This window comes from Pungitius pungitius, chromosome 9 (assembly GCF_949316345.1).
Source record: "Pungitius pungitius chromosome 9, fPunPun2.1, whole genome shotgun sequence".
Lineage (NCBI taxonomy): Eukaryota > Metazoa > Chordata > Actinopteri > Perciformes > Gasterosteidae > Pungitius > Pungitius pungitius.
This window is the reverse complement of record NC_084908.1, coordinates 4,239,546-4,259,296: the sequence shown is the minus strand read 5'-3', so window position 1 is coordinate 4,259,296 and position 19,751 is coordinate 4,239,546. Positions and strand designations below refer to the sequence as shown.

The 19,751-nt window shown below is 47.4% G+C and overlaps 1 protein-coding gene across 24 annotated transcripts in view; it reads left to right on the top strand.

Moving 5' to 3' along the window:
- Positions 1 to 19,751, top strand: part of ptprdb (protein tyrosine phosphatase receptor type Db) — a 116,188-nt gene that overhangs the window by 72,868 nt on the left and 23,569 nt on the right. For 5 of the 24 annotated variants that reach the window (XM_037471447.2, XM_037471445.2, XM_037471441.2 and 2 more), the window contains 17 exons: positions 671 to 816; positions 2,650 to 2,791; positions 7,225 to 7,413; positions 8,608 to 8,616; positions 9,991 to 10,008; positions 11,591 to 11,701; positions 12,567 to 12,578; positions 13,104 to 13,373; positions 13,947 to 14,056; positions 14,498 to 14,695; positions 14,930 to 15,055; positions 15,172 to 15,319; positions 15,432 to 15,577; positions 15,727 to 15,871; positions 16,759 to 17,061; positions 18,147 to 18,340; positions 19,102 to 19,128. In XM_037471447.2, coding sequence (XP_037327344.1) covers positions 671 to 816; positions 2,650 to 2,791; positions 7,225 to 7,413; positions 8,608 to 8,616; positions 9,991 to 10,008; positions 11,591 to 11,701; positions 12,567 to 12,578; positions 13,104 to 13,373; positions 13,947 to 14,056; positions 14,498 to 14,695; positions 14,930 to 15,055; positions 15,172 to 15,319; positions 15,432 to 15,577; positions 15,727 to 15,871; positions 16,759 to 17,061; positions 18,147 to 18,340; positions 19,102 to 19,128 — 2,294 coding nt within the window. The remainder of the gene's footprint in view (positions 1 to 670; positions 817 to 2,649; positions 2,792 to 7,224; positions 7,414 to 8,607; positions 8,617 to 9,990; positions 10,009 to 11,590; positions 11,702 to 12,566; positions 12,579 to 13,103; positions 13,374 to 13,946; positions 14,057 to 14,497; positions 14,696 to 14,929; positions 15,056 to 15,171; positions 15,320 to 15,431; positions 15,578 to 15,726; positions 15,872 to 16,758; positions 17,062 to 18,146; positions 18,341 to 19,101; positions 19,129 to 19,751) is intronic. The other 19 variants (XM_037471458.2, XM_037471456.2, XM_037471444.2 and 16 more) reach the window with 11 other exon arrangements.

The following is a 19,751-nucleotide window of genomic DNA, read 5'->3' as shown; positions in this document are numbered from 1 at the left end:
TTCTGCCTCTTCCCCTCCCTCCTTTTAAAACAGCAAAAAGCAATTTCTCTCCCTTTGTCAGGGCGTTTGGCGGTAAGCCCTTAAGTAGGGATTTTCTGGTTTGGCCGGAATGCCATTAGGCGAGCTGCTGGTGAGGTGCCGTGACTGACGTCCCGAGTCTTTTTGATGTCGTGATGTCACAATCCAGCGGGAGGCTGCGGTTATGATATTGTTGGCGTCCCCGGAATGAGGGGCTTTAGTGGTCATGTCAGGAGTAAGTCTTCCTAAATCCTTTATGGCACAGAAATATTAAGCTCCTTTGGCGGTACATGGGGCAGTGGGGGAAAAAAAAAAACATGGTGGAACGTGCACACACATGTACCGAAAAAAGAAAGACTCACAAAGCCACTGGCATGCACTGATAGACGGTTCTATGGATGCGTGGGTTCAACAAGAGCTCCCACTGACACCGCTCTGACTCACGGAAAACTGCCTTTTGTTGATTAATACCCACACACACACATACGTTACACATGTTCGGGTGCATTGAGGAACGGACCAATAATCCATGCAGTCAGTGCTTTAGAGCGGTTTCCGAACGGATGGTCGTCATACGAGGAACGCGGACGCAAACGACCTGGTTGGGAGTTGGAGCTTCACTTAACTTTTTACCCATGTGTTTCCCACACAGCACCCCCGAGGTTTACGAGAACCCCCGAAGATCAGACCGGAGTCCAGGGGGGAGTGGCCTCCTTCGTGTGCCAGGCCGCGGGGGATCCACAGCCCAAGATTGTCTGGAACAAGAAAGGCAAAAAAGTCAGCAACCAGAGATTTGAGGTATGACCCCGAGATACTGCTACGGGAAATGCAAACTTCTTGATGGCTTAGCATTGGCGGGGTTTACCAAACCCCAATTAAAGAGCGGCTGGCTTTGAACCAAACTTGTGTAGTGGCCCTGCAGTGGTGTTACCACACAAACACAAAGACCCCATGGACTTGCAATGGGAAAGAGACTGTCTGTGAATTAGCAGATATTTGATTTGGCGCTGAATCCACCTGCTGCTTAGCCCCAAGGGCCCCGCCTCCAACGCTGTATCCAGTTGTCATTCTACTTCCATTGGTGTGACATGTGCAGCATTACTAATGGATAGAGAGCTTTACGTGGGAGCCTGTTTGTGGAGTCACCATTACAATAGGGAATGATAACTATTAAGAAACTGCCCCGATAATCAGTTGTTTGAGGGAATAGTTTCACATTTATTGGCCTTCTTTTTGAAAGTTATGATCAGCAGATGAAGGTGGAGCCAGTTAGCTTATCCTAGCTTGCTGAATCGTGCATCCTAAAGGGAACAGAACCAACATTTATATTTGTAGTTACACACATTTGTACCTTTTCCACTGATGACTATCGCTGTGAGAAAGGTGTATTGTTGCCACTGTCTTCATTGCAGTTAATGTTGACATGCAAGTCAATGATGAGTCTTGTGTTTCCAGTGAAATCAAAGCTAAACTGTTTACATGCTTCTCTTCATTTGTGCTCCAAAGGTTATACAGCTGTGGGAAACACAATCTGCTCTAACTCTCTCTGTCAGACGATGCCCCGGGCCTCAGTATATGAGATTCTTATATGATCAGCCTTATTAGTTTCCTCGAGGCAGTAACCTTTTGATTTATTTCCCCACCTCACCAGTCCTTCTGAGATGGAGCTGTTGAACCAGCCCCCCCCCGCCTCCCCATCCCCGTCACTTTCACAGAGTGCTTTTCCACTTTAATAAGTCTATTTTCCTCCGAGGTTTGAGTTCATCTTGACCCATTCCTGTTTGTGATTAAATCACTCGGGGAGATATTTTATTTTTAATCCACCCTATATAAGCTCAGACTTATATTTATTTCTTCTGACGTGTCATTCGAGAGTTGTTGAGGGATTTCTTTTTATTGGATTTTATTCAGTAGAAACCTTATCAGAATTTCAAATCCAGATGTCGTACATGCATAACATCTTGATAAGTATTAAACTTATGCAAGAGCAATTACTGGTGCACGATCCAGTAATTGAGAAAAAACAACAAAAAAAGGGGCAATAAAGGACAATTTTATCCTCAATCACACCATTTCATTTCTTTATAGTCTGTCAAAAGTTACTTTTAATCATCATTGGACTTTCTGCCGCTAGTTGGAATCTATTTAAATGTGCAGAGTGATGGATCCTAGACTGTGGGTCCAGCTGTGATTTGTGGCTTTGGATTAGACCTGATTTAGTGCTCTCACACCGCCCTGGTTTTGTCCCCTCCGCTCCCCTTTGCAGATTAAACATCTAGGAAAAGACCTTTGTAACTGTCTTTCATTGAGCTGCAACAATGTTGGAGATCAGAAACCAACAAGAGTCTGTCTGTGTCCAATGCTTCCGCTGCACATTTGAACAGACCTGCTACTACTGTATCTGTAGTAGTGTGGTGGAATATATATTCATATATACGCCTTTAAAGCTTATGAAATCTACAATTACTGGTGTTACAGCCACTTTGGAGGTAGAGAAAATATTGAAATATTCTTATTTATAAGTATGTGCCCATGGAGATGAATGTATGTTCCATGTTTCCTTTCGGTCTGTAATATGAAATACTATACATACATACATACATTTCAACGTCTCTCTCTCCTACACAACAGGTCATAGAGTTTGACGACGGGTCCGGCTCGGTCCTGAGGATCCAGCCGCTGAGGACCCCGAGGGACGAGGCCATTTACGAATGTCACGCCTCCAACTCTGCAGGAGAGCTCACTGCCTCCACCCGACTGAGTGTGCTAAGGGGTCAGTGTGCTGGCTAACAGCGTTTTTCTATCTTCCTGCTACTAAGAAATTGCGCATCGTAATTACCTGAACATCACACATCATCATGGCCCCTAAGGGGACGTAACAACTAGCAATAACATCATCTCTCATGTGTTTGGATACAAGGATCCATTATTGTCATTATGAAGCACAGGGATGCACATCGAAGGGAGGTGGTGGCACATCTGAGAGCGAGACGAGGAACGTACGAGAATGGAAACCAAAACCTTCCGATTGGCTGAGCACATAATGTGGCCGACATATGAACATCAGCTGTATCAGTATCAGCTGATACTGGTCCGGGTCTCTGTGCCTGTGTGGGCCCAGCGGTCACCAACCTCACGCTGCTGGGTTCGCCTGAAGTCTTACTACCCGCCGACATACCATCAGCAGCAGGCTGGGTCGTGGAGTGGGCCGAGGTTACTAGCTTAGTTAGGGTTAGCTTAGCCTCCAACTCGCCGTGTCCCTCCCGTCCTCCCCGACACTTTGGTGAGGCAGGTCTGGCTTTTTCCTAACCGTGATGAATGTAATCAAATGATAAACATGTACAAAACCCCCTAAAAAATGAACAGCGATTTGGTGCAAATTTCATCCTGGCTGGTTTCATTTGCCATTGCCATAGTGACATGCAGCAGAAGAAATGCAAGAAACATGATTAAAGCTCTAAAATGTGTTAAAGGTGAAACCTCTGTCAATGTTTTGCCTAAACTACTATTCATGCAGCGTAGGCTTGTTGGTTGTTTGCTCCGATGTGCAAGTGTAAGCCTGGGTCCGCTGCGGTAGATGGGTTTTTCCGTTAGTGTTCGCAAGAGTCCATTAATGCAGACGATGACGATGTTAGTGTTAGTGGAGTCCATTAGGAGAACATTATGTACCGGTAGTTTTGAAGCTCAAGAGTGTCTCAGCGAGTGAGGCCGCTCAAGTGTGGATAATCACATCGCCTGCCTTTACAGTACGTGCTCGCGGGGAGGGGACGCGCGGCTTATTGTTCTCCCATCTCCTCTCTTTTTCTTCTCTCTGAGGGGTAATATCACAGTCGGTAACTCCTCTGTCTGTGTTTTTGGTCTCCCCCTTTCTGTCTTTTTACACTTTGTTCGTCTCCTCTCGGTGTCTCTCGTTCCCTCGCCATGTGCTCTCAGGGCCACAAAACAGCGGCCTCTAAATTATTCACATCAGACCACTCTTTGCATCTTCTGAGCCGTTCTGCTCCATCCATCCAGAGTTTTTTCCTGTCTCACGTGGTTGTCTTTGTGCGCACATCTGCATGCCTTTTGAATTTGACATATTTTCCCTCCCTGCCTCCCTAGATAGAAGCTACCCGCTCGTGTCTAAGCTCAGTCTTTATCGGGAACGCAAAAACATGTGCATGCAGACACGGTGTCCTCCATGTAAGGCAACCAGCCTTTATTTAGTGATTATCTTCTTTCTGCACCTCTGAGGAGTCATTGTGCTGTGGATGACTAAGAGGCCACATGGGAGCACCTAATAGCCCCTGATATACTGTCAGTCCAAATGTCAGTTGGAAAGCACACACACACACACACACACACACCAACTCACGGGGAGTCTTGTCCGTCAGTCGTGTCCCTTTCGTCTCCCCGACTCTGTGAAGACGCAGCTCCCGGGACTGACTGACTGACTGACTGACTGCCTGTCAGACGGCAGGGATCCGGTGTTAAGGTCAGCAGGCTTAATTACTGAGGATTAGAAGCAGGCTAATTGAAATCTTGGCTTCCAGTAAACGGCCGTGATTGACAATGGCTGAAATAATAATGAACCCGAGAGCAATTACTCCTAAGGACCCAGTGTACAGTCCCATGCTGTATTATTCATGCTTTGGTCAAAGTGGTCAATGGGAGTTTGTGCAAAATGTTCTGACTTATTTCCATTGCTTAAGGGATAGTGTGTGGCGTTAGGGGGCGGGGGGGGTTGATGTATTGGCAGATGTGGGATATAATGTGAACCAGCATTTCATCATTTGACGATGAGGAGCGTTGTGTTGTCGTACTTAGAGTGAGGCCATCATATATCTTCATAGCTCGTCGTCTACAAGGAGATGGCCGCCACGTTATTACAGAAGCACAGACTGGGCAAAGCGCGAGCATCTCAATCTGAAGTGTGACACCCTCTGTCCCATACACTCTCCCCTCTCGTCATATCACATCCAGGTTACTATGACAAATAGTCCCGGTCAGACAGGACAAGACGGTATGCGTTTCCAATGTAGTTCTGAAAAAAAGAGCCCACAATGACACGCACAAACAAACACAAGCTGTGGCCTCACAGATCAGACCACAAAGAAATGTGAGAAATATGTATCGCAGTGGGACAGCTGCGAGTGTTAATTTCACAGCATCCATCACAGTTAACACCCCCCCCCCCGCCTCTCCCCCCCTCTCCCCACATGAATGACAGAAACAGGTTTGTTTGCAGGTGCAGATGTTCCACGCTCCCCGCGCTGTGCGACCGGGCTTGACCCGCGCTCTCCCACGTTTGCCGATGACAACCGCAGCCTGCGATGCATTCTTTGGGTCCTGCATAAAGACGACAGTGTTCGCGCGGTTTCCCATGACTGAGGGGGAGGGTGGGGGGGCGGGGGGGGTCTTTTTCTATGAGCTGTGAAATATTCTGGACCTGTCACGCAGTGGAAAACACCGAAGCGAGAGCCGGTCCAAAAGAAACAGTGGGATATGTGGAAGGCTCCATCCACAAAGGGGGGGGATGGGGGGTGTAGGGTTGTTGTTTCTTACACCTGTCCCCCATGATTAACGTGTGTGTGTGTGTGTGTGTGTATCAGCTCATTCCATCGCACACATTCACACCTTGTCAGCCTTTCACGACCAAGACATTTGTTTGGGGCCGTGTGCACACCAACGCGTGACTCTCTCTGTTGTGCACGAGCTCCTGGATCGCAGGGGAGTGGCATCCTGCCTGTGCGTCCCACCCCAGGTGGATGAAGCGGAGTGCATTCTGTCTGCCTACGAGGGGTCTGTCTTTGAAGTAAGCGTTTGCATAATGAAAGCGGAGATAATCTGGATTGCTACGGCGTGCGACCCCCTGTGCTCTCTCTCCTCCTCCCTCCCTTCCTGTCAGCGCTCTCCCTTGTTCTCTCGCTGTTTTCCTTCCTGTCACTCTTTCTATTTTACATTCATTCTTTTTTCTTTGGCACTTTTGCCCCTTTTCTTCACCCATTCACAGGGAACAGAACATGCGAGCACACACACACACACACACACACACACACACACACTAAATCCCCTCTGATCTTGTCCTTCTGGTTTATTATGTCCGTGTTTCCATTTGTCGGGCGTTGCGATTGATTGAAAGCAGAGCTGTTAAAAGGCCACACACGCGCCTTTAGCAGAGCTCGAGTCTCACGACCCGTTGGCGATGGTTCGATGGGCTGGTACTGCCATTAGCATCCCTTTGGCGAGGTAGGGTTTCCCATTAATGAGGCTGCGTGTGGTTGAGAGGGAAGAAGTTACTGGGGATTCTGGGTAAAATGGACTCGCTTCTACATCAAACACAAACACGCGCAGGGATGCCGAGCTCATCGGTCCACATCCGCCGTCACTGTCTTCATCCACTTCATTATGGATGACTCATAAATCTGAGCACAAAGGACAGAGTTTATATTGGAAAGCTGATTTGCGATATACCTCTTTCATTCCACGGGTGAATACGGTATGATCTCAGTTCAGACGTACGTGATCCCCCCCCCCCCCCCCCCCTGCCTACAGGAAGCATCGTCCCCTCCTCTACCTCTAGTCGGCCCTCTTAAGCTGAATGAAGTGAGCCCACCGCCATTCATTCCCCGTCATCACAGCAAAACGACTCCTCCTGCGCCGTCTTCTCGCCCCGGATGACGTCGCAATTCGCTTTCGATTCGCTGTTCCCAAAAAAAAGAGGGGCAGAGGGGCAGAGCCTCCCCAAAAAGGGGATGTGTGCATCAGACACGTGGCTCTCGGTAACCGACTCCCTGCGGAATGGAGCATTTGATTTTCAATTGATTCTCATTTGAGGGGGGATCGCCTCAAGCCTTTTGTCAGGTGGAATGAAATGTTACTTATTGTATTTGACCCGGCTGCTGTATCCGCGTTCTGGCCTCCGGGCTCAAAGCCGATCCAAAGCCCATTAAGGCTCCAAACTGAATGGAAACTGGACTCTTATTCAATTCTACCATGTTTCCTTGAAAACCTCCTCACACTGGACTAACTCAGGGCCGAAGCCGTGTCTCTGCAGGTGTGAAGGGCCAGGTTTCCTCGTATTTTCAACGTTGATCAACTGTTCAAAATGCAAATGTTGGAGGTACAACTTCCAGAATGATTCTATTCTACAAAGTTGGCCAAACTCACTGAGAAAATGTACGTTTGAGTAATGACTTGTTTAACTGGTGTTTGATCTCCTCACAGAGGACCAGCTGCCCCCGGGGTTTCCCACCATAGACATGGGCCCCCAGCTGAAAGTGGTGGAGCGTTCCCGGACCGCCACCATGCTCTGCGCTGCTAGCGGCAACCCTGACCCAGAAATTACCTGGTTCAAGGACTTCCTGCCGGTCAACACGTCCAATAACAACGGACGAATCAAGCAGCTGCGCTCAGGTAACACTTTCTATCCCTCCATCCCCCCCTCCACCCTGCCCCCTCAATCCCAAGCTTTTATTTCAACATTAGGGATTCTCTCTCCCTCCCACTCTGCTTTTTATCCCTGTTTCAATATCTAATAACCCCTTCCCCCCCAACCCATTTTTTATTTTCTGTTCCCACAAAGCGTGTTATTCTTGCCCCAGTTCACTCCTTTTCTTATTGCTGTTCCGCACTCCTCCCGCCGTGGTTTTCTGGCCGTTTTCTCTGCCGCTGTGGTATGACCTGACTGTGTGTGTGGTTTCCAACTTTTTCTAAACTCTTCAAAGCCTCTGACGGGGGAACTTTTCCAACGCTTCTCCGCTTCTCGCCAAACTCTCTGAGGTCTCCCCCGTGCAAATCGGCATCACCAAACGGGGGGGCTTGATTTCTCACGTAGTTCAACGCTTTCAAAACAGTTGTAAAAAAACAGGTTTCTATTGGTAACCGTGTCCTCGACTGAGAGAATTCACGAGTCCAACCCAGGTGATGGTGGCGTGCACCGAGGGAATGTCCTCCCAAAGGCTGCTCACTGCTGTGACTAAACGAACCAATAACCCTTTGCTGTTCCTCATTTCATGGAAAGTGCGTCTTGCGTGATTGTGAAATTGACTGGCGGACTCTCATCCATGATTTCTGAGGAAATGAACTGGTGTAAATGTGTTCAATTCAAAGGCAAATTACTTGGAAATGATTCCTCAATCAGCTCCTCGATAGCCACAGTAGTGTGTGAAATCCCAACTCTTCTCAGTCCTCCTCCTGCTTCCAGGGACCACCTCTGGGCCCCGAATCCCTCTCTTGTGATTGGATACCCAACTCTGGCTTCTTTATGGATAACAACCTCTTTGCTTCTGTCCCATTTTTTTTTACTTTAGTCCTACGGCTCAACCCCCAGCGCCCTGCTTAGACCCCCTTTTTTATCTTTACTTCACAAAAATATATTTAATTTAAGTATTAACAAAATTGTTGTTGCTTTAAATGTAAAAATTCTGTATGTTAGCTTTGCTTTAAAGAACAAAGTTCTGTTTAGTCCATATCCATGACCCCTTTTCGGGAGTTTGAGTGCTTTTTCCAAGGTGTTTCTACTAAGTCAACTCCTGTGTGTAACCAATGGCCTGATTGTAATACCATGTCTATGCTGTTTCTTTTCTCTTTGTATCTTTTTAACCACAGAGTCCTTTGGTAAGTGCTTCTGTTCCGAGGCCCACACCCTCACTGTCCACTCTTCTGTATACTGTTCACTAATTGCTGCTACTGATCCTGCTGCTGCTCACCTTTTACAATGTTGAGCTGTTATTAAAATGCATGGCATGCATTTTACTAACAGTCACATGCAAAGATAAAATGAGGCACAGATGCTCTCACACACACACACACACGCACAATCTGAAGGCACCCATACAGCGTTTTGGTTCAATAAAAAACACATATTCACAAATTATGTCTATATATTTCATATATCCATACACATATATTTATATACTCACACAGTAACTGGTCTCACCCTCACCTGTGCACCTGCAGCCCCTTCCACCACCAAAAGAAATACAAATAACTCTCCTCACACTCACCTATTTACTTTTCCACTTATTTGATTATTCTCCCCCTCCCCCTCACTCACTCACTCACTCACTCACTCGCTCGCTCGCTCACTCTTTCACCCACTCACCCACTTACTCTCTCACCCCCCCCCCCCGCCCTGCTGCACGGTCACCAGTGAATAAGCCCTCCGCTCCAGATGGCCATTAGGTAGCAGGCCTCAGGTGGCGACCAGGTCGTCGCGACGTTGACCACGCAGTGTAGCACACCCGAAGGTGGCCAATGTACACATGCAGCTTTCACCATCACTACAGTAAGGACACACAAGTAAAGTAGTTCAAGCAATTGGGAGATGTCTTTTAGTGTATATGAAGTGGACCTTTTTTTTTATGGAGGGCGAAAAGAGGCGAGAATACGGTACAACTTTGTGCAAATAAAGTCAGTCCATCCGAGGCTCAGCAGTTGGACCAGGAGTTGACTGCGTTGTCCCCGCCCACACACTGGGTTAGTAGCCGGAAGGAACGCCAGGCAGTAAAAAACGATCCAAAGTTCGACGTTCAGACGCATATTTACACAGAAGAAGACTGGCGGGATTACACCTGCTTCTGAGGTTAAGTCTCAGCGAGGTGAAGTGCACTTAGAGTCCCAGTCCACCTCTTTAGAGACGCGTTGACGAGTGCAGTGCAGAGACCTCCCCACTCCTGCAGCCACATGTGCCCCTGCTGCAGGTCAATGAAGTCCAATCAATAACCCATCTCCTTACTTCCTGTCTCTCTCCTCTTGTTCTGTCTTTATTTATTCTGTCTTTCTCTTTTATGCCTCTCTCTCTCTCTCTCTCTTTCCTCTCACTCGCTCTTGAGGATCTATATTTTGGAGTCTTCCTCTCTAATTTGATTCTCCTCCTCTACCAAGTTACCCCCAGTCCCTCCCTCCCTGACCCCCACGTCCTCCCCCGTTGGTACTAACACTTTCTTCTTCTTCTCCTTCTCTAATCTCGTGCATTCATTGCCCACTCAGGTGGCACGCCCATACGAGGTAAGACTGCCGGGAGGACCAACATGACACAGTGGGCTGATTCCTTTCCAACCCCCTGGTCTCCTACTTGTCTCGCGGATCTGAGAAAAAAGCAGCTGCGGGTGGATTAATCAATACACGTTTAGTCCAAAAGACTTCCATATTGGCGATACTCATCCAGCTGCTTCAGATCAGATCTGCAGTAGGTGCAAGAAGGGGGGAATTGGAATTGAGCAAGCAATTCATTATGCTATGACTTTTTAATCACCTCCCCTCTTCTCATCTGTCATCCTCTCTTCATCCGTTCATTTGTCCATCTGAGCCAACACAGAACCCCATCGCTTCCACTCTCGCCATGTTGTGGTATCTCTTTTGTATCCAGTTGAACCTCATTTCGCTTTTTTTATTCCACATCAGTCTAAAGCATGACTTGTTTAGGATATTGAATTACACCCCGGTCCCTTAGTTTGAGGTGGCAGAGCAAACTACCGCTTGCACCTCCGCTTTATGCTTTTTGTTTTTAAATTTTCTTGTGTTCTTTTTCATTTTTCGTCCTTTCTTTCTTTTTGGTGGGAGGGTCTTAACATAAGCTTAACCCGGCCTCTCCTTTCTACCTCGTCTATATTGGCCCAATCCGTCGTCCCAGTTTTGTTTTCCCTCCCAGCTGTTAATTCGCTCAACCTGAAGAGCCCAGATGGCTCAGACACACGTGCAGACATTAGTGTGCTCACACAAACGTCCCGCTTACACGCACATATCTTCATAATTTTTAACCATGACTTTCTCTTTTCTCTCTCATTGCCGATAAAAAGCCCCAAACAACCACTTTTTTGATAAAGTTTTTACTGGGCGCTTTTTTGCCTTTTCTCACCATCTTTAAAAGAACCTTCTAGTTGACTTTTTTGACAGTTTTTCTATTTTCAGGAAGAGAGAAAGCGTCGGCCCCTTCCCAAGGCTTTCCGTATGTCGTTCCTTTTTTTTTTTTCTTTTTTTTTTTAAATCTGTGACCTTCTTTTGAGGTTGTTTAATGTCTGTACCTCCTTATTGGGTGTGTTTTTATAATGACATCACACTCCTGATCCCAGTGGTGGATCCGTAAGGGTTGGGGTTGATTTCACGTCGCCACGGCGATATCTTTGTCACGTTATATCCTTGACAACTGACACATTATTAACTCCCTGCATCTTAATTTTCAGCAAAGATGTCTTTTTTTAATACCGTATTGGTGACTGGATCTCTTCACGTTTTGGCCGCTTGGTTGATTTTTTTTACCATCTTTAAAACAGGACGCTGACCCCTTGTTTTGGGCAGATTCTTGCTGACAGTGGTAAACCTGCTAATGTCTCCCAATAGAATTGGTCTCCCTTTTTTTTTAGCACTTTTGTTCAGCTTGTTTTCGCTGAGAAAATCTCCCTCTGATTCATTTACACTTTGTGCAGTTCTTACCATCTCTGTGTCGCTGTATTTATGAACTATACCCAATTATATGATATCTTCTGCCCTTGGGTAATTGCTTTTTCTTCCTCGCCATCCTTCTGTATGTCTCTCTCTCTCTCTCTCTCTCTCTCTTTCTCCTCCTCTCCATCTCTCCATCTCCATCCAGGTGCCCTCCAGATAGAGCTGAGTGAGGAGTCCGACCAGGGGAAGTATGAGTGTGTGGCCACCAACAGCGATGGGACACGCTACTCCACTCCGGCTAACCTCTACGTCAGAGGTAAGAGAGGGATAGAACAAAAGAATCACTGATTGTGCAAATTGAGACATTTATTCCCAGAAGATTCTTTTTGAAATAACGTCCTCTTTCAGTAATATAAGTTGGCTGTAGTAATGTAAATAGGGGTTCGTTAAACCTCTTGTGTTTTATAATGCAGAGCTGCAGAGCAGTAAAACCGGGTCAATTGTTTTTTAAAGCGAGAGCTCCTTCACATCAGCTTAGAGCGGGCTGAATGTTTCAGTCCGACTATTAATCTCTCTGCTCTCCCTTCTTAGCCTTTAGACCCTCCGAGGGGGAAAAACAACATTCATTGTCTGCTTAAGACTTGGTGTTTCTCCCCCAAATCTGACACGAATCTGGCATGTTACCTCCTCAGGCACTGTCTCCTCAACACACACACACACACACACACACACACAAACGCACATGCTTCCCCAGGAAATATTAGAAATGAATCTTCTGAGAGACATGTATGATTCCTGTCGCCTTTTGCCCTGTTTTCTGCCCATCCCTGGCAAATACATTTTTTGAAAAAAGGCTTTCAACAGTGAGGCAAACACACACAGGACCGGACACACGTAACGATTTAATGTTACACTAAAGGAAAATTCAAAAACTCACGTGCTCGTACAGCACACACACACACACACACACACACACACAGACACACACAGGCGGTGATGTGCAGTCACAGGGCCGCTGAAATCCTGCAGTGCTCCTCAGTGAGTGTTTGACAGGCGGCCCACGGAGACGGCAAAAGGCCAACTATGTTTTTTCTCTCTTTGCTCTCCTCACATTTCTGTCTCCCTTTTTCTCCTCCTTCTCCTCCTCCTCCTCCTCCTCCTCGCCCCCCTCCAATCTGCAGAGCTGCGAGAAGGTTGGTACAGTAACGACTGTGTTGCTCTCTTTGAGTCTCTCCCGAGTATTTCCCTGTCTTCCATTAAACTTCCGCTTGTGTCTGTGTGTCTCGGGTGTTTTTATGTGGTTTTTATGTGGTAAGCCTGCCTTTACGGTAGCGTGCGTTCCTCTTTTTCTCTGTTACCCCCCCCCCCCCTCCGTGAGTGCATGTGTGTTTGCAGTGAGTTGTTTTTCATGTGAGTATCTTTTGTGTCTCAGTTCATAAAATATTTAATGGAGCACACCTGAAATGGCCATGAATAAAATATTTCGATATCACATGCAGCCTCACGGTGACGTTCCACATCGTCTCACTGCTTGCAGTTGTTTTCATTTTTGAATGCCATAAATCTTCATCTTCAGAGCACACGGGAACAAATACATCATCCCACAGCGTACAGACACTGATTGCTCTGCACTTGAGCAGCACGCTTGCGGATTTCTAACCGCCCCCCTCTCCTCCCGCCCCTCCCCACGCGGCCTTCGCCCCCCCGTCCCGGTCCAGTGCGCCGCGTCCCCCCGCGCTTCTCCATCCCACCAGCGGACAGCGAGATCATGCCGGGGGGGAACGTCAACATCACCTGCGTCGCCGTGGGCTCCCCGATGCCGTACGTGAAGTGGATGCTGGGGGCGGAGGACCTGACGCCCGAGGACGACATGCCCATCGGCCGCAACGTCCTGGAGCTGACCGACGTGCGCCAGTCCAACAATTACACGTGCGTCGCCATGTCGACGCTCGGGGTGATCGAGGCGGTGGCGCAGATCATCGTGAAAGGTGGGTCGTGCAGCGGGGAGCGTGCGGGGGAGGCTTATGGGGGAGGACGGGAGAGATCAACGCAGGGAGGGATGGTCCCACCTTGGCTCTAGAAAGTGCCTTCTTTCTTCTCCGTCTGAATGTGCGAAGCACAGAACATTTCCACTACGCAAGACATTTGGCACAAGACTGGTTGGTATGAATACATAACAGGTAGTGTTATAGATTGTTTTGGATGATTTGTGAATCTAGAATCCAAAGAGGAAATGAATGAGTGACGCTTTGAGCTGAATTACAATTTCACGTTGGGCACATACGTTTTTCTCTCTATTTCAGCACAAACTTATGATCACCAAGTCTGCATTTTATTCAACTTTCCGATATACATAGTGTCATTTGGATTAGCAATGGGTTGAACTGACAATATTTATTTAGTCCAATCACGATCTAATTCCAGTTATGGTTTCTGGAGGTGATTATTGTTCGATTTGTCATATTTCAGACGGGTTCGTGGCGTAGAAGCTCGGGGGACAGTCTATCAGAGGATTACTTTACAACGTGGGATCGTTTTGTTAAGTGTCTCTTCTCTCTCAGCTCTGCCGAAGGCCCCTGGCAACCCCGTGGTGACGGAGAGAACTGCAACAAGCATCACACTCACCTGGGACTCCGGCAACCCTGAGCCTGTCTCCTACTACATCATCCAGGTGGGTAACAGACGACACAGAAGCGCCACACCGTTGTGCACAGAGGCTCTTTTGGGAGGCAGAAGTTAAGTCTGCTAAAGCTGCGAGAGATTTTTATGTGAACATAAAACTATGGTAATAAAGTCTCCAAATTGCTGAAATGAAATCTGGTGTCTGGAGTGCTCTCTGGCCCCGAGGAGTTATGAAATGGAAGTGTTAGCGATGAAGGATGCGCTGCTGCATCGAAGCGTTCACCGAAAACCTCCTTCACCAACATTAGGTAGATTTTATATCTGACCATTCATTCTGCATCAGCAGACTTCTTGGGGTTAATAGGAGACTCTTGGTGTTAGCACAAAAACATGTTATCATTTTCGTTAAACGTGTGTGTTATTAACTAAAGTGCCGATAAAGGATTAACAAAAGCTTCATATAGAGAATGTCCTCTCTCGCCTCCTCCAGCACCGTGCCAGAGGGTCAGAGGACCCCTACAAGGAGATCGATGGCATCGCCACCACGCGCTACAGCGTGGGCGGCCTCAGCCCGTACTCCCTCTACGACTTTCGGGTGGCGGCCGTCAACACAATTGGCCAGGGCCCCTCCAGCGAGGTGGTGGAGGCCCGCACAGCCGAGCAGGCGCCCTCCTCGCCTCCACGCCAGGTCAGTCTTTGGTTAGGACGAGACAGAAATCCCATAAAGGCTTTTTTTGTACATGTGAAGTGGGTCTTGTATGAAAAACGTTTCTGCAGTGCAGTGAGATCAGCTGACTGACAGGATGATTCCGATGCTAATCAAGTGGCCTTTACGTCTCCATAAAGCCAACAAAAGGTTGCTCCAGTGCAGTTGTTCCCAGAGCAGCTCTGCTACATTCGCCCTTGTTTTCGCCCCCTGCAGGTCAGAGGTCGTATGCTGAGCACGACCACGGCAATCATCCACTGGGACGAGCCGGAGGAACCTAACGGACAGGTGGTGGGCTACCGAGTCTACTACACCTCGGACAACGCGCTGCCAGTCAACCAGGTGTCTACTTGTTTAAACAGAGAGGAGTGTCCATCTGTGGGTTTGACTGCACTCACGCATTGGGGTGTGTGTGTGTGTGTGTGTGTGTGTGTGTGTGTGTGTGTGTGTGTGCGCAGTGGGAGAAGCAGATGGTCCGCAGCGCCAACTTCATCACCATCCAGGGCTTGACTCCCAACAAGACGTATTACATCAGAGTGATGGCCTTCACCTCTGTAGGGGACGGGCCGCTGTCCCAGGACCTGCAGATCATAGCCAAGACTGGAGGTGAGCCTGGGTGTATTGGGCCGTGCGCTCATCAATTATCATGAGCAAGAATGAAAGAACGAAGGTATCCGAACAAGGCTTTACTCATCCTGTTTTTGGCCCAATTGTGTAGTTCCATCCCAACCTTCAGAATTTAAGGGCGAGGCCAAGTCCGAGACCAGTATCCTGTTGTCGTGGGTTGCCCCGCCCCAGGGTGGCCCCGACAACCTGATCACGGGGTATGAGCTGGTGTACCGCCGAGCCGACGACACAGAGGAGGTAAAGTGACAGGGTGAACTGTATCAATGAACACATCAACACACACTCCATTAATTCACCGTGCTATTAAAAGATCCCTCTATGAGAGACACCTTCTACTCACCACCTGCGTCTTCCACTGTTCTCGGTTCCTCTTCATGTGCTTTCAGAAGAAAGTGAGCTTTGAGCCCACCACCTCCTACCTGTTGAAGAACCTGAAGCCTTTCTCCAGCTACACCTTCCAGCTGGCCGCCAGGAGCAAGCATGGGATCGGAGCGTACACCAACGAGGTGTTCATCGACACGCCGCAGACGCGTAGGTCCCATGACGAATGCTGCTGCGCGTGCGAGTGTGTGTGTGTGTGTGTGTGTGTGTTAGAGAGAGAGAGAGAAATGAGAACTGGTACCAAAAGCAAACCACAAACGTCTGGATCCACCCATCGTAGATTTGTGTGTTACAAACAGTACTTGATAAGCCATCCGGCAGTTATTCTTCTTTGCATTTTCACAACAAAAAGGACCTCAGATTTGATGTCAGCTATGTATCACAAATGAAGTCATTCTCAGAACTTCTCAAGTGCGCTAGTTTGTCGATGGTAAAGTAGCAAAAGTGTGTTCGGTGGCCACCAATGTGAGGAGTGTAAGAGAATGAGTGAAGACAAAGGTAAGAAGCCTGAGGAGCTAGATAGAGGGGAGAACTACAAGGATCACAGAGGCTTGGGTATTCTTTGGGGACAAGTAAGTTATGGGCAGGTATGTTTGTGTGTTGAAGCTCTCGTCAACGTTTCCCGTGTCGCATCTCTTCTGTTAAAGTCACCCACTCGTTTCCATCGCTCCAACATTCCGACCGACACGGAAGCGGAGACCCATCGCTCAGTGCCTGTGCTCGTCATCCCGCTCTCTAGCCGCAGGGTCATTTTGTTCGTAAGAGCTTTCCGTTCGCCAGTGTTTTGTTTTCATTTGATGTTTCTTTGTCTTTTTTTGTTCTCTGTCTTTCGTCCGCTCAATTTCATCCCACCATTCCTTCACGGCAAACATCACCTCCTGACCTCTCCACCCACCGATCACGACCACTCTCACACACACACACACACACACACACACGGATAACATTTACCCAAACAATACACACCCCCCCTACCCCCCCCTGCCCCCGCCCCCAATACCCTCCTCTACTGTGCCTCGTCAACACCGGGCGGTCAGTTCCGTCAGCGCCCCCACAGGACATCACATGCGCCAGCCCCAGCTCGACCAGCATCCTGGTAAGTTGGGCTCCGCCCCCTGTGGAGTTTCAAAACGGCGTCATCTCCGGATACTCCATCCAGTACGCCACGACCGAGGGCGCCCGAACGTCTAAAAGCGTGGACGGGCTTCCTCCGGAGAGCTCTCCGTACCTCCTGGAGGGCCTGGAGAAATGGACAGAGTACGGCGTAACGGTCCGGGCGCAGACGGAGGCCGGGGACGGACCGGAGAGTTTGCAGCTGCTCATCCGCACAGAGGAAGATGGTACGTTCCCGAGCAACCCCCCCCCCACCCCCCCCAAACAACCCCCTCCCCCCGCCTGCCCCCACCTCCCGGTCCGCCTCTCTAACCACCGGCTCCCTCACTAATGAGCCCAGTTCACCCCAAACTAACAGCGAGTTCCTTCCACGGGTCGGTTGCAGGCAGTTGGGCAATCGAAGCGGACGATGCGTTTGAGTTCCAGTGCGAGCGTTCGGTTTCTGAAAACCTCTCCTGAATTCCTTCTTCACTGCTGGAAAACTGCAGCATTCGGACACCTTTTCCTGCTTCTCCCGCACCACTGCTTTCTCTTGTCGACGGCAACCCTTTTTGTGATTTTCATCCCCTCTTTTTTTCTTACCGCCATCTTTTCATCCTTTCTGACAAAACCCCCAGTTTTTGGGCCTACGGCCTGGTTGGGATTTTCCCCTTTTTGTCTCCACTAACGATACCAAAACCAATCCCTTTGGCTCCAGCTGTTCCTTGGCCTTTCCACACTGCGGCTTTTCTCACATGCCTTTCCAACTCCTCTCCAACTCCTTGATTATCTCTACTCTAGTTTTTCGCAATGAGTTCTACTGTGTCTTGAGTAATTTGCAATACAAACATATTTTGATACTCTCAATGTCTTCTTTTTTCTAGTATTATAGATATTACAGTTTTTTTTTTGGTATCTATATAGAGAGAAGTGTAGTTCTTGGCAGCACAAGAGAGTTTTTCTTGATAAGAACATTTTCTTTTGGACTGCCTGCCACTGTTTATCTGCCCACGGCAACCAGTCCTTTCTATCTGCCATTCTTATCTTTCTCTACATTTGCTTCTTATCCTCCACTGCTATTTTCCTCCATGTTTTTCCTCAAGCACTCATTTTTTTTTTTTTTACTATTTTGACTTTTTTCCCCAGACATCAGAGCACTTTTTAGACTTCTTGGAGGGTTGTATCTTCTTCTTTTTTTCAGCTTTTGGGTATTTTTTATTTTGTATCTGCCCATGAATCCTCTATATTTTTTAATAGAAAAAGTGAGGGCCTTTAGAGTTTTGAGTGCCCATCATCTGTGACCCTTGACCTCTATCCCAAAATGCATATTTAGTTCCAAGTGGTCCTCCGCGAGGGGTGGAGGCGGAGACTGTGAACGCCTCGGCCGTTAGGGTGAAATGGCGAGCACCAGCTCCCGAACGGCATCACGGCCAAATTCGAGGCTACCAAGTCCACTATGTGAGGACGCACTACGGAGAACCTCAGGGTCAGCCGTTCATCAAGGACATCCTCATAGAGGACGCTCAGGTAAAACCAACAGACTCTCCTCTGTCTTTTATGACAATTTCTATATTTTGGTCATACATTAATATATATTGGAATTTTCCAATAGGACATGTTATCGTAATAGTTTCATTTAAGCCATGAATAAATAAAGAGCTCTCTAGGCACATGGGTTTGCCTTGTGCCTCGGATCAATGATGAGGAAGCCAGAATGTTGCCATCGAGGTATAACTAGAGAAGATGAATCCTTTTTTTCTGCACGACACAAATCACGATGAAGCAATCCTACTCAGCGTCCACATGAACTTACAATGTACAATAATCAGAGAAATAGTGCCAACTACATTGACGTATTGAGCACAAACCTTCCTTAAGATTTCCTCATATGAACACTTTGAAATTTTAGAAAATCTGCTTATTTGCCTTCTTGCAGAGATTTAGATGAGACAGCAGGCTTAGCTTATTGAGGGGGGCGCCTCTAAAGCTAACTAATTAACACGTTCGATCTTGTTTGTTTGATCAAAACGTTTTTACCATCATTTTGATTTGTATGTGGCACACAGGCATTTGAGTGGTATCTCATTTCTCATCTAATTATTGACAAGCAGAAAGCGTATTTTTATTTTCAGCATTATTGGATCTCTGTCCAGGATAGAAAATGGACCGAAATCAAATTGCTAATTAGTGCTGACAGTAAACGATGGTGCATTCAACTTGAAAGTTTTTTTTTCTCGCTTCCATACATTACAAATTGCGTTTTCTCTTTTCTCGATGCTGCTTTTCAGAGGGAATACAGTGACTCAACTGAATATGTGAGTAAACCCTTCTTTAAGCTCATTGTTTAATAGTGAAAACAACAAGGCACAGAGCGAAGATGAGTCATAGTGAGGAGATTGTAGTTTTAATGTCTCATATGATGAATGAGGGCTTAAATCAAAGCAGAAAATAGTTTTTCTCATATCTGCATGTTGTATTGTCTCCAGAATTCTTAAATAAACATTCGTGAAAAAAAAAATTGATAACTGATGATGTGAGTCACTTGTGTTGATATTGCCAAAATACCATCATTTAGGCTTTGCGCTGGCCAAGAAAATGAAGAAAAAATTGTATTTAGTGTTTAGATGGAGACCGATCTAAATGAGTTGCGAGTGTCTATGTGGTTAAAGGACATTTTGTGTTGCAAGTTAACACCACATTCTCAAATGGGATAACTTGATATATTTGTTGTGTGCTTTGTTGAGAATATTTCCTGTCTACAGTTTCCAAAAAGTTGCATCTAAGTTATTAAAGAGGTGAAAGCAACTTCCCAGCTTGAGAATAGAAAAGGGTGGAATGTCTGTACAGGCACAGAACATCTCTTTTAAGCCCAACGCCCGTTAAACCAGGGCTGCTGTCTTCTTATTAAATCCAAGCCCTGCTCCATGTCCGGGGGGCA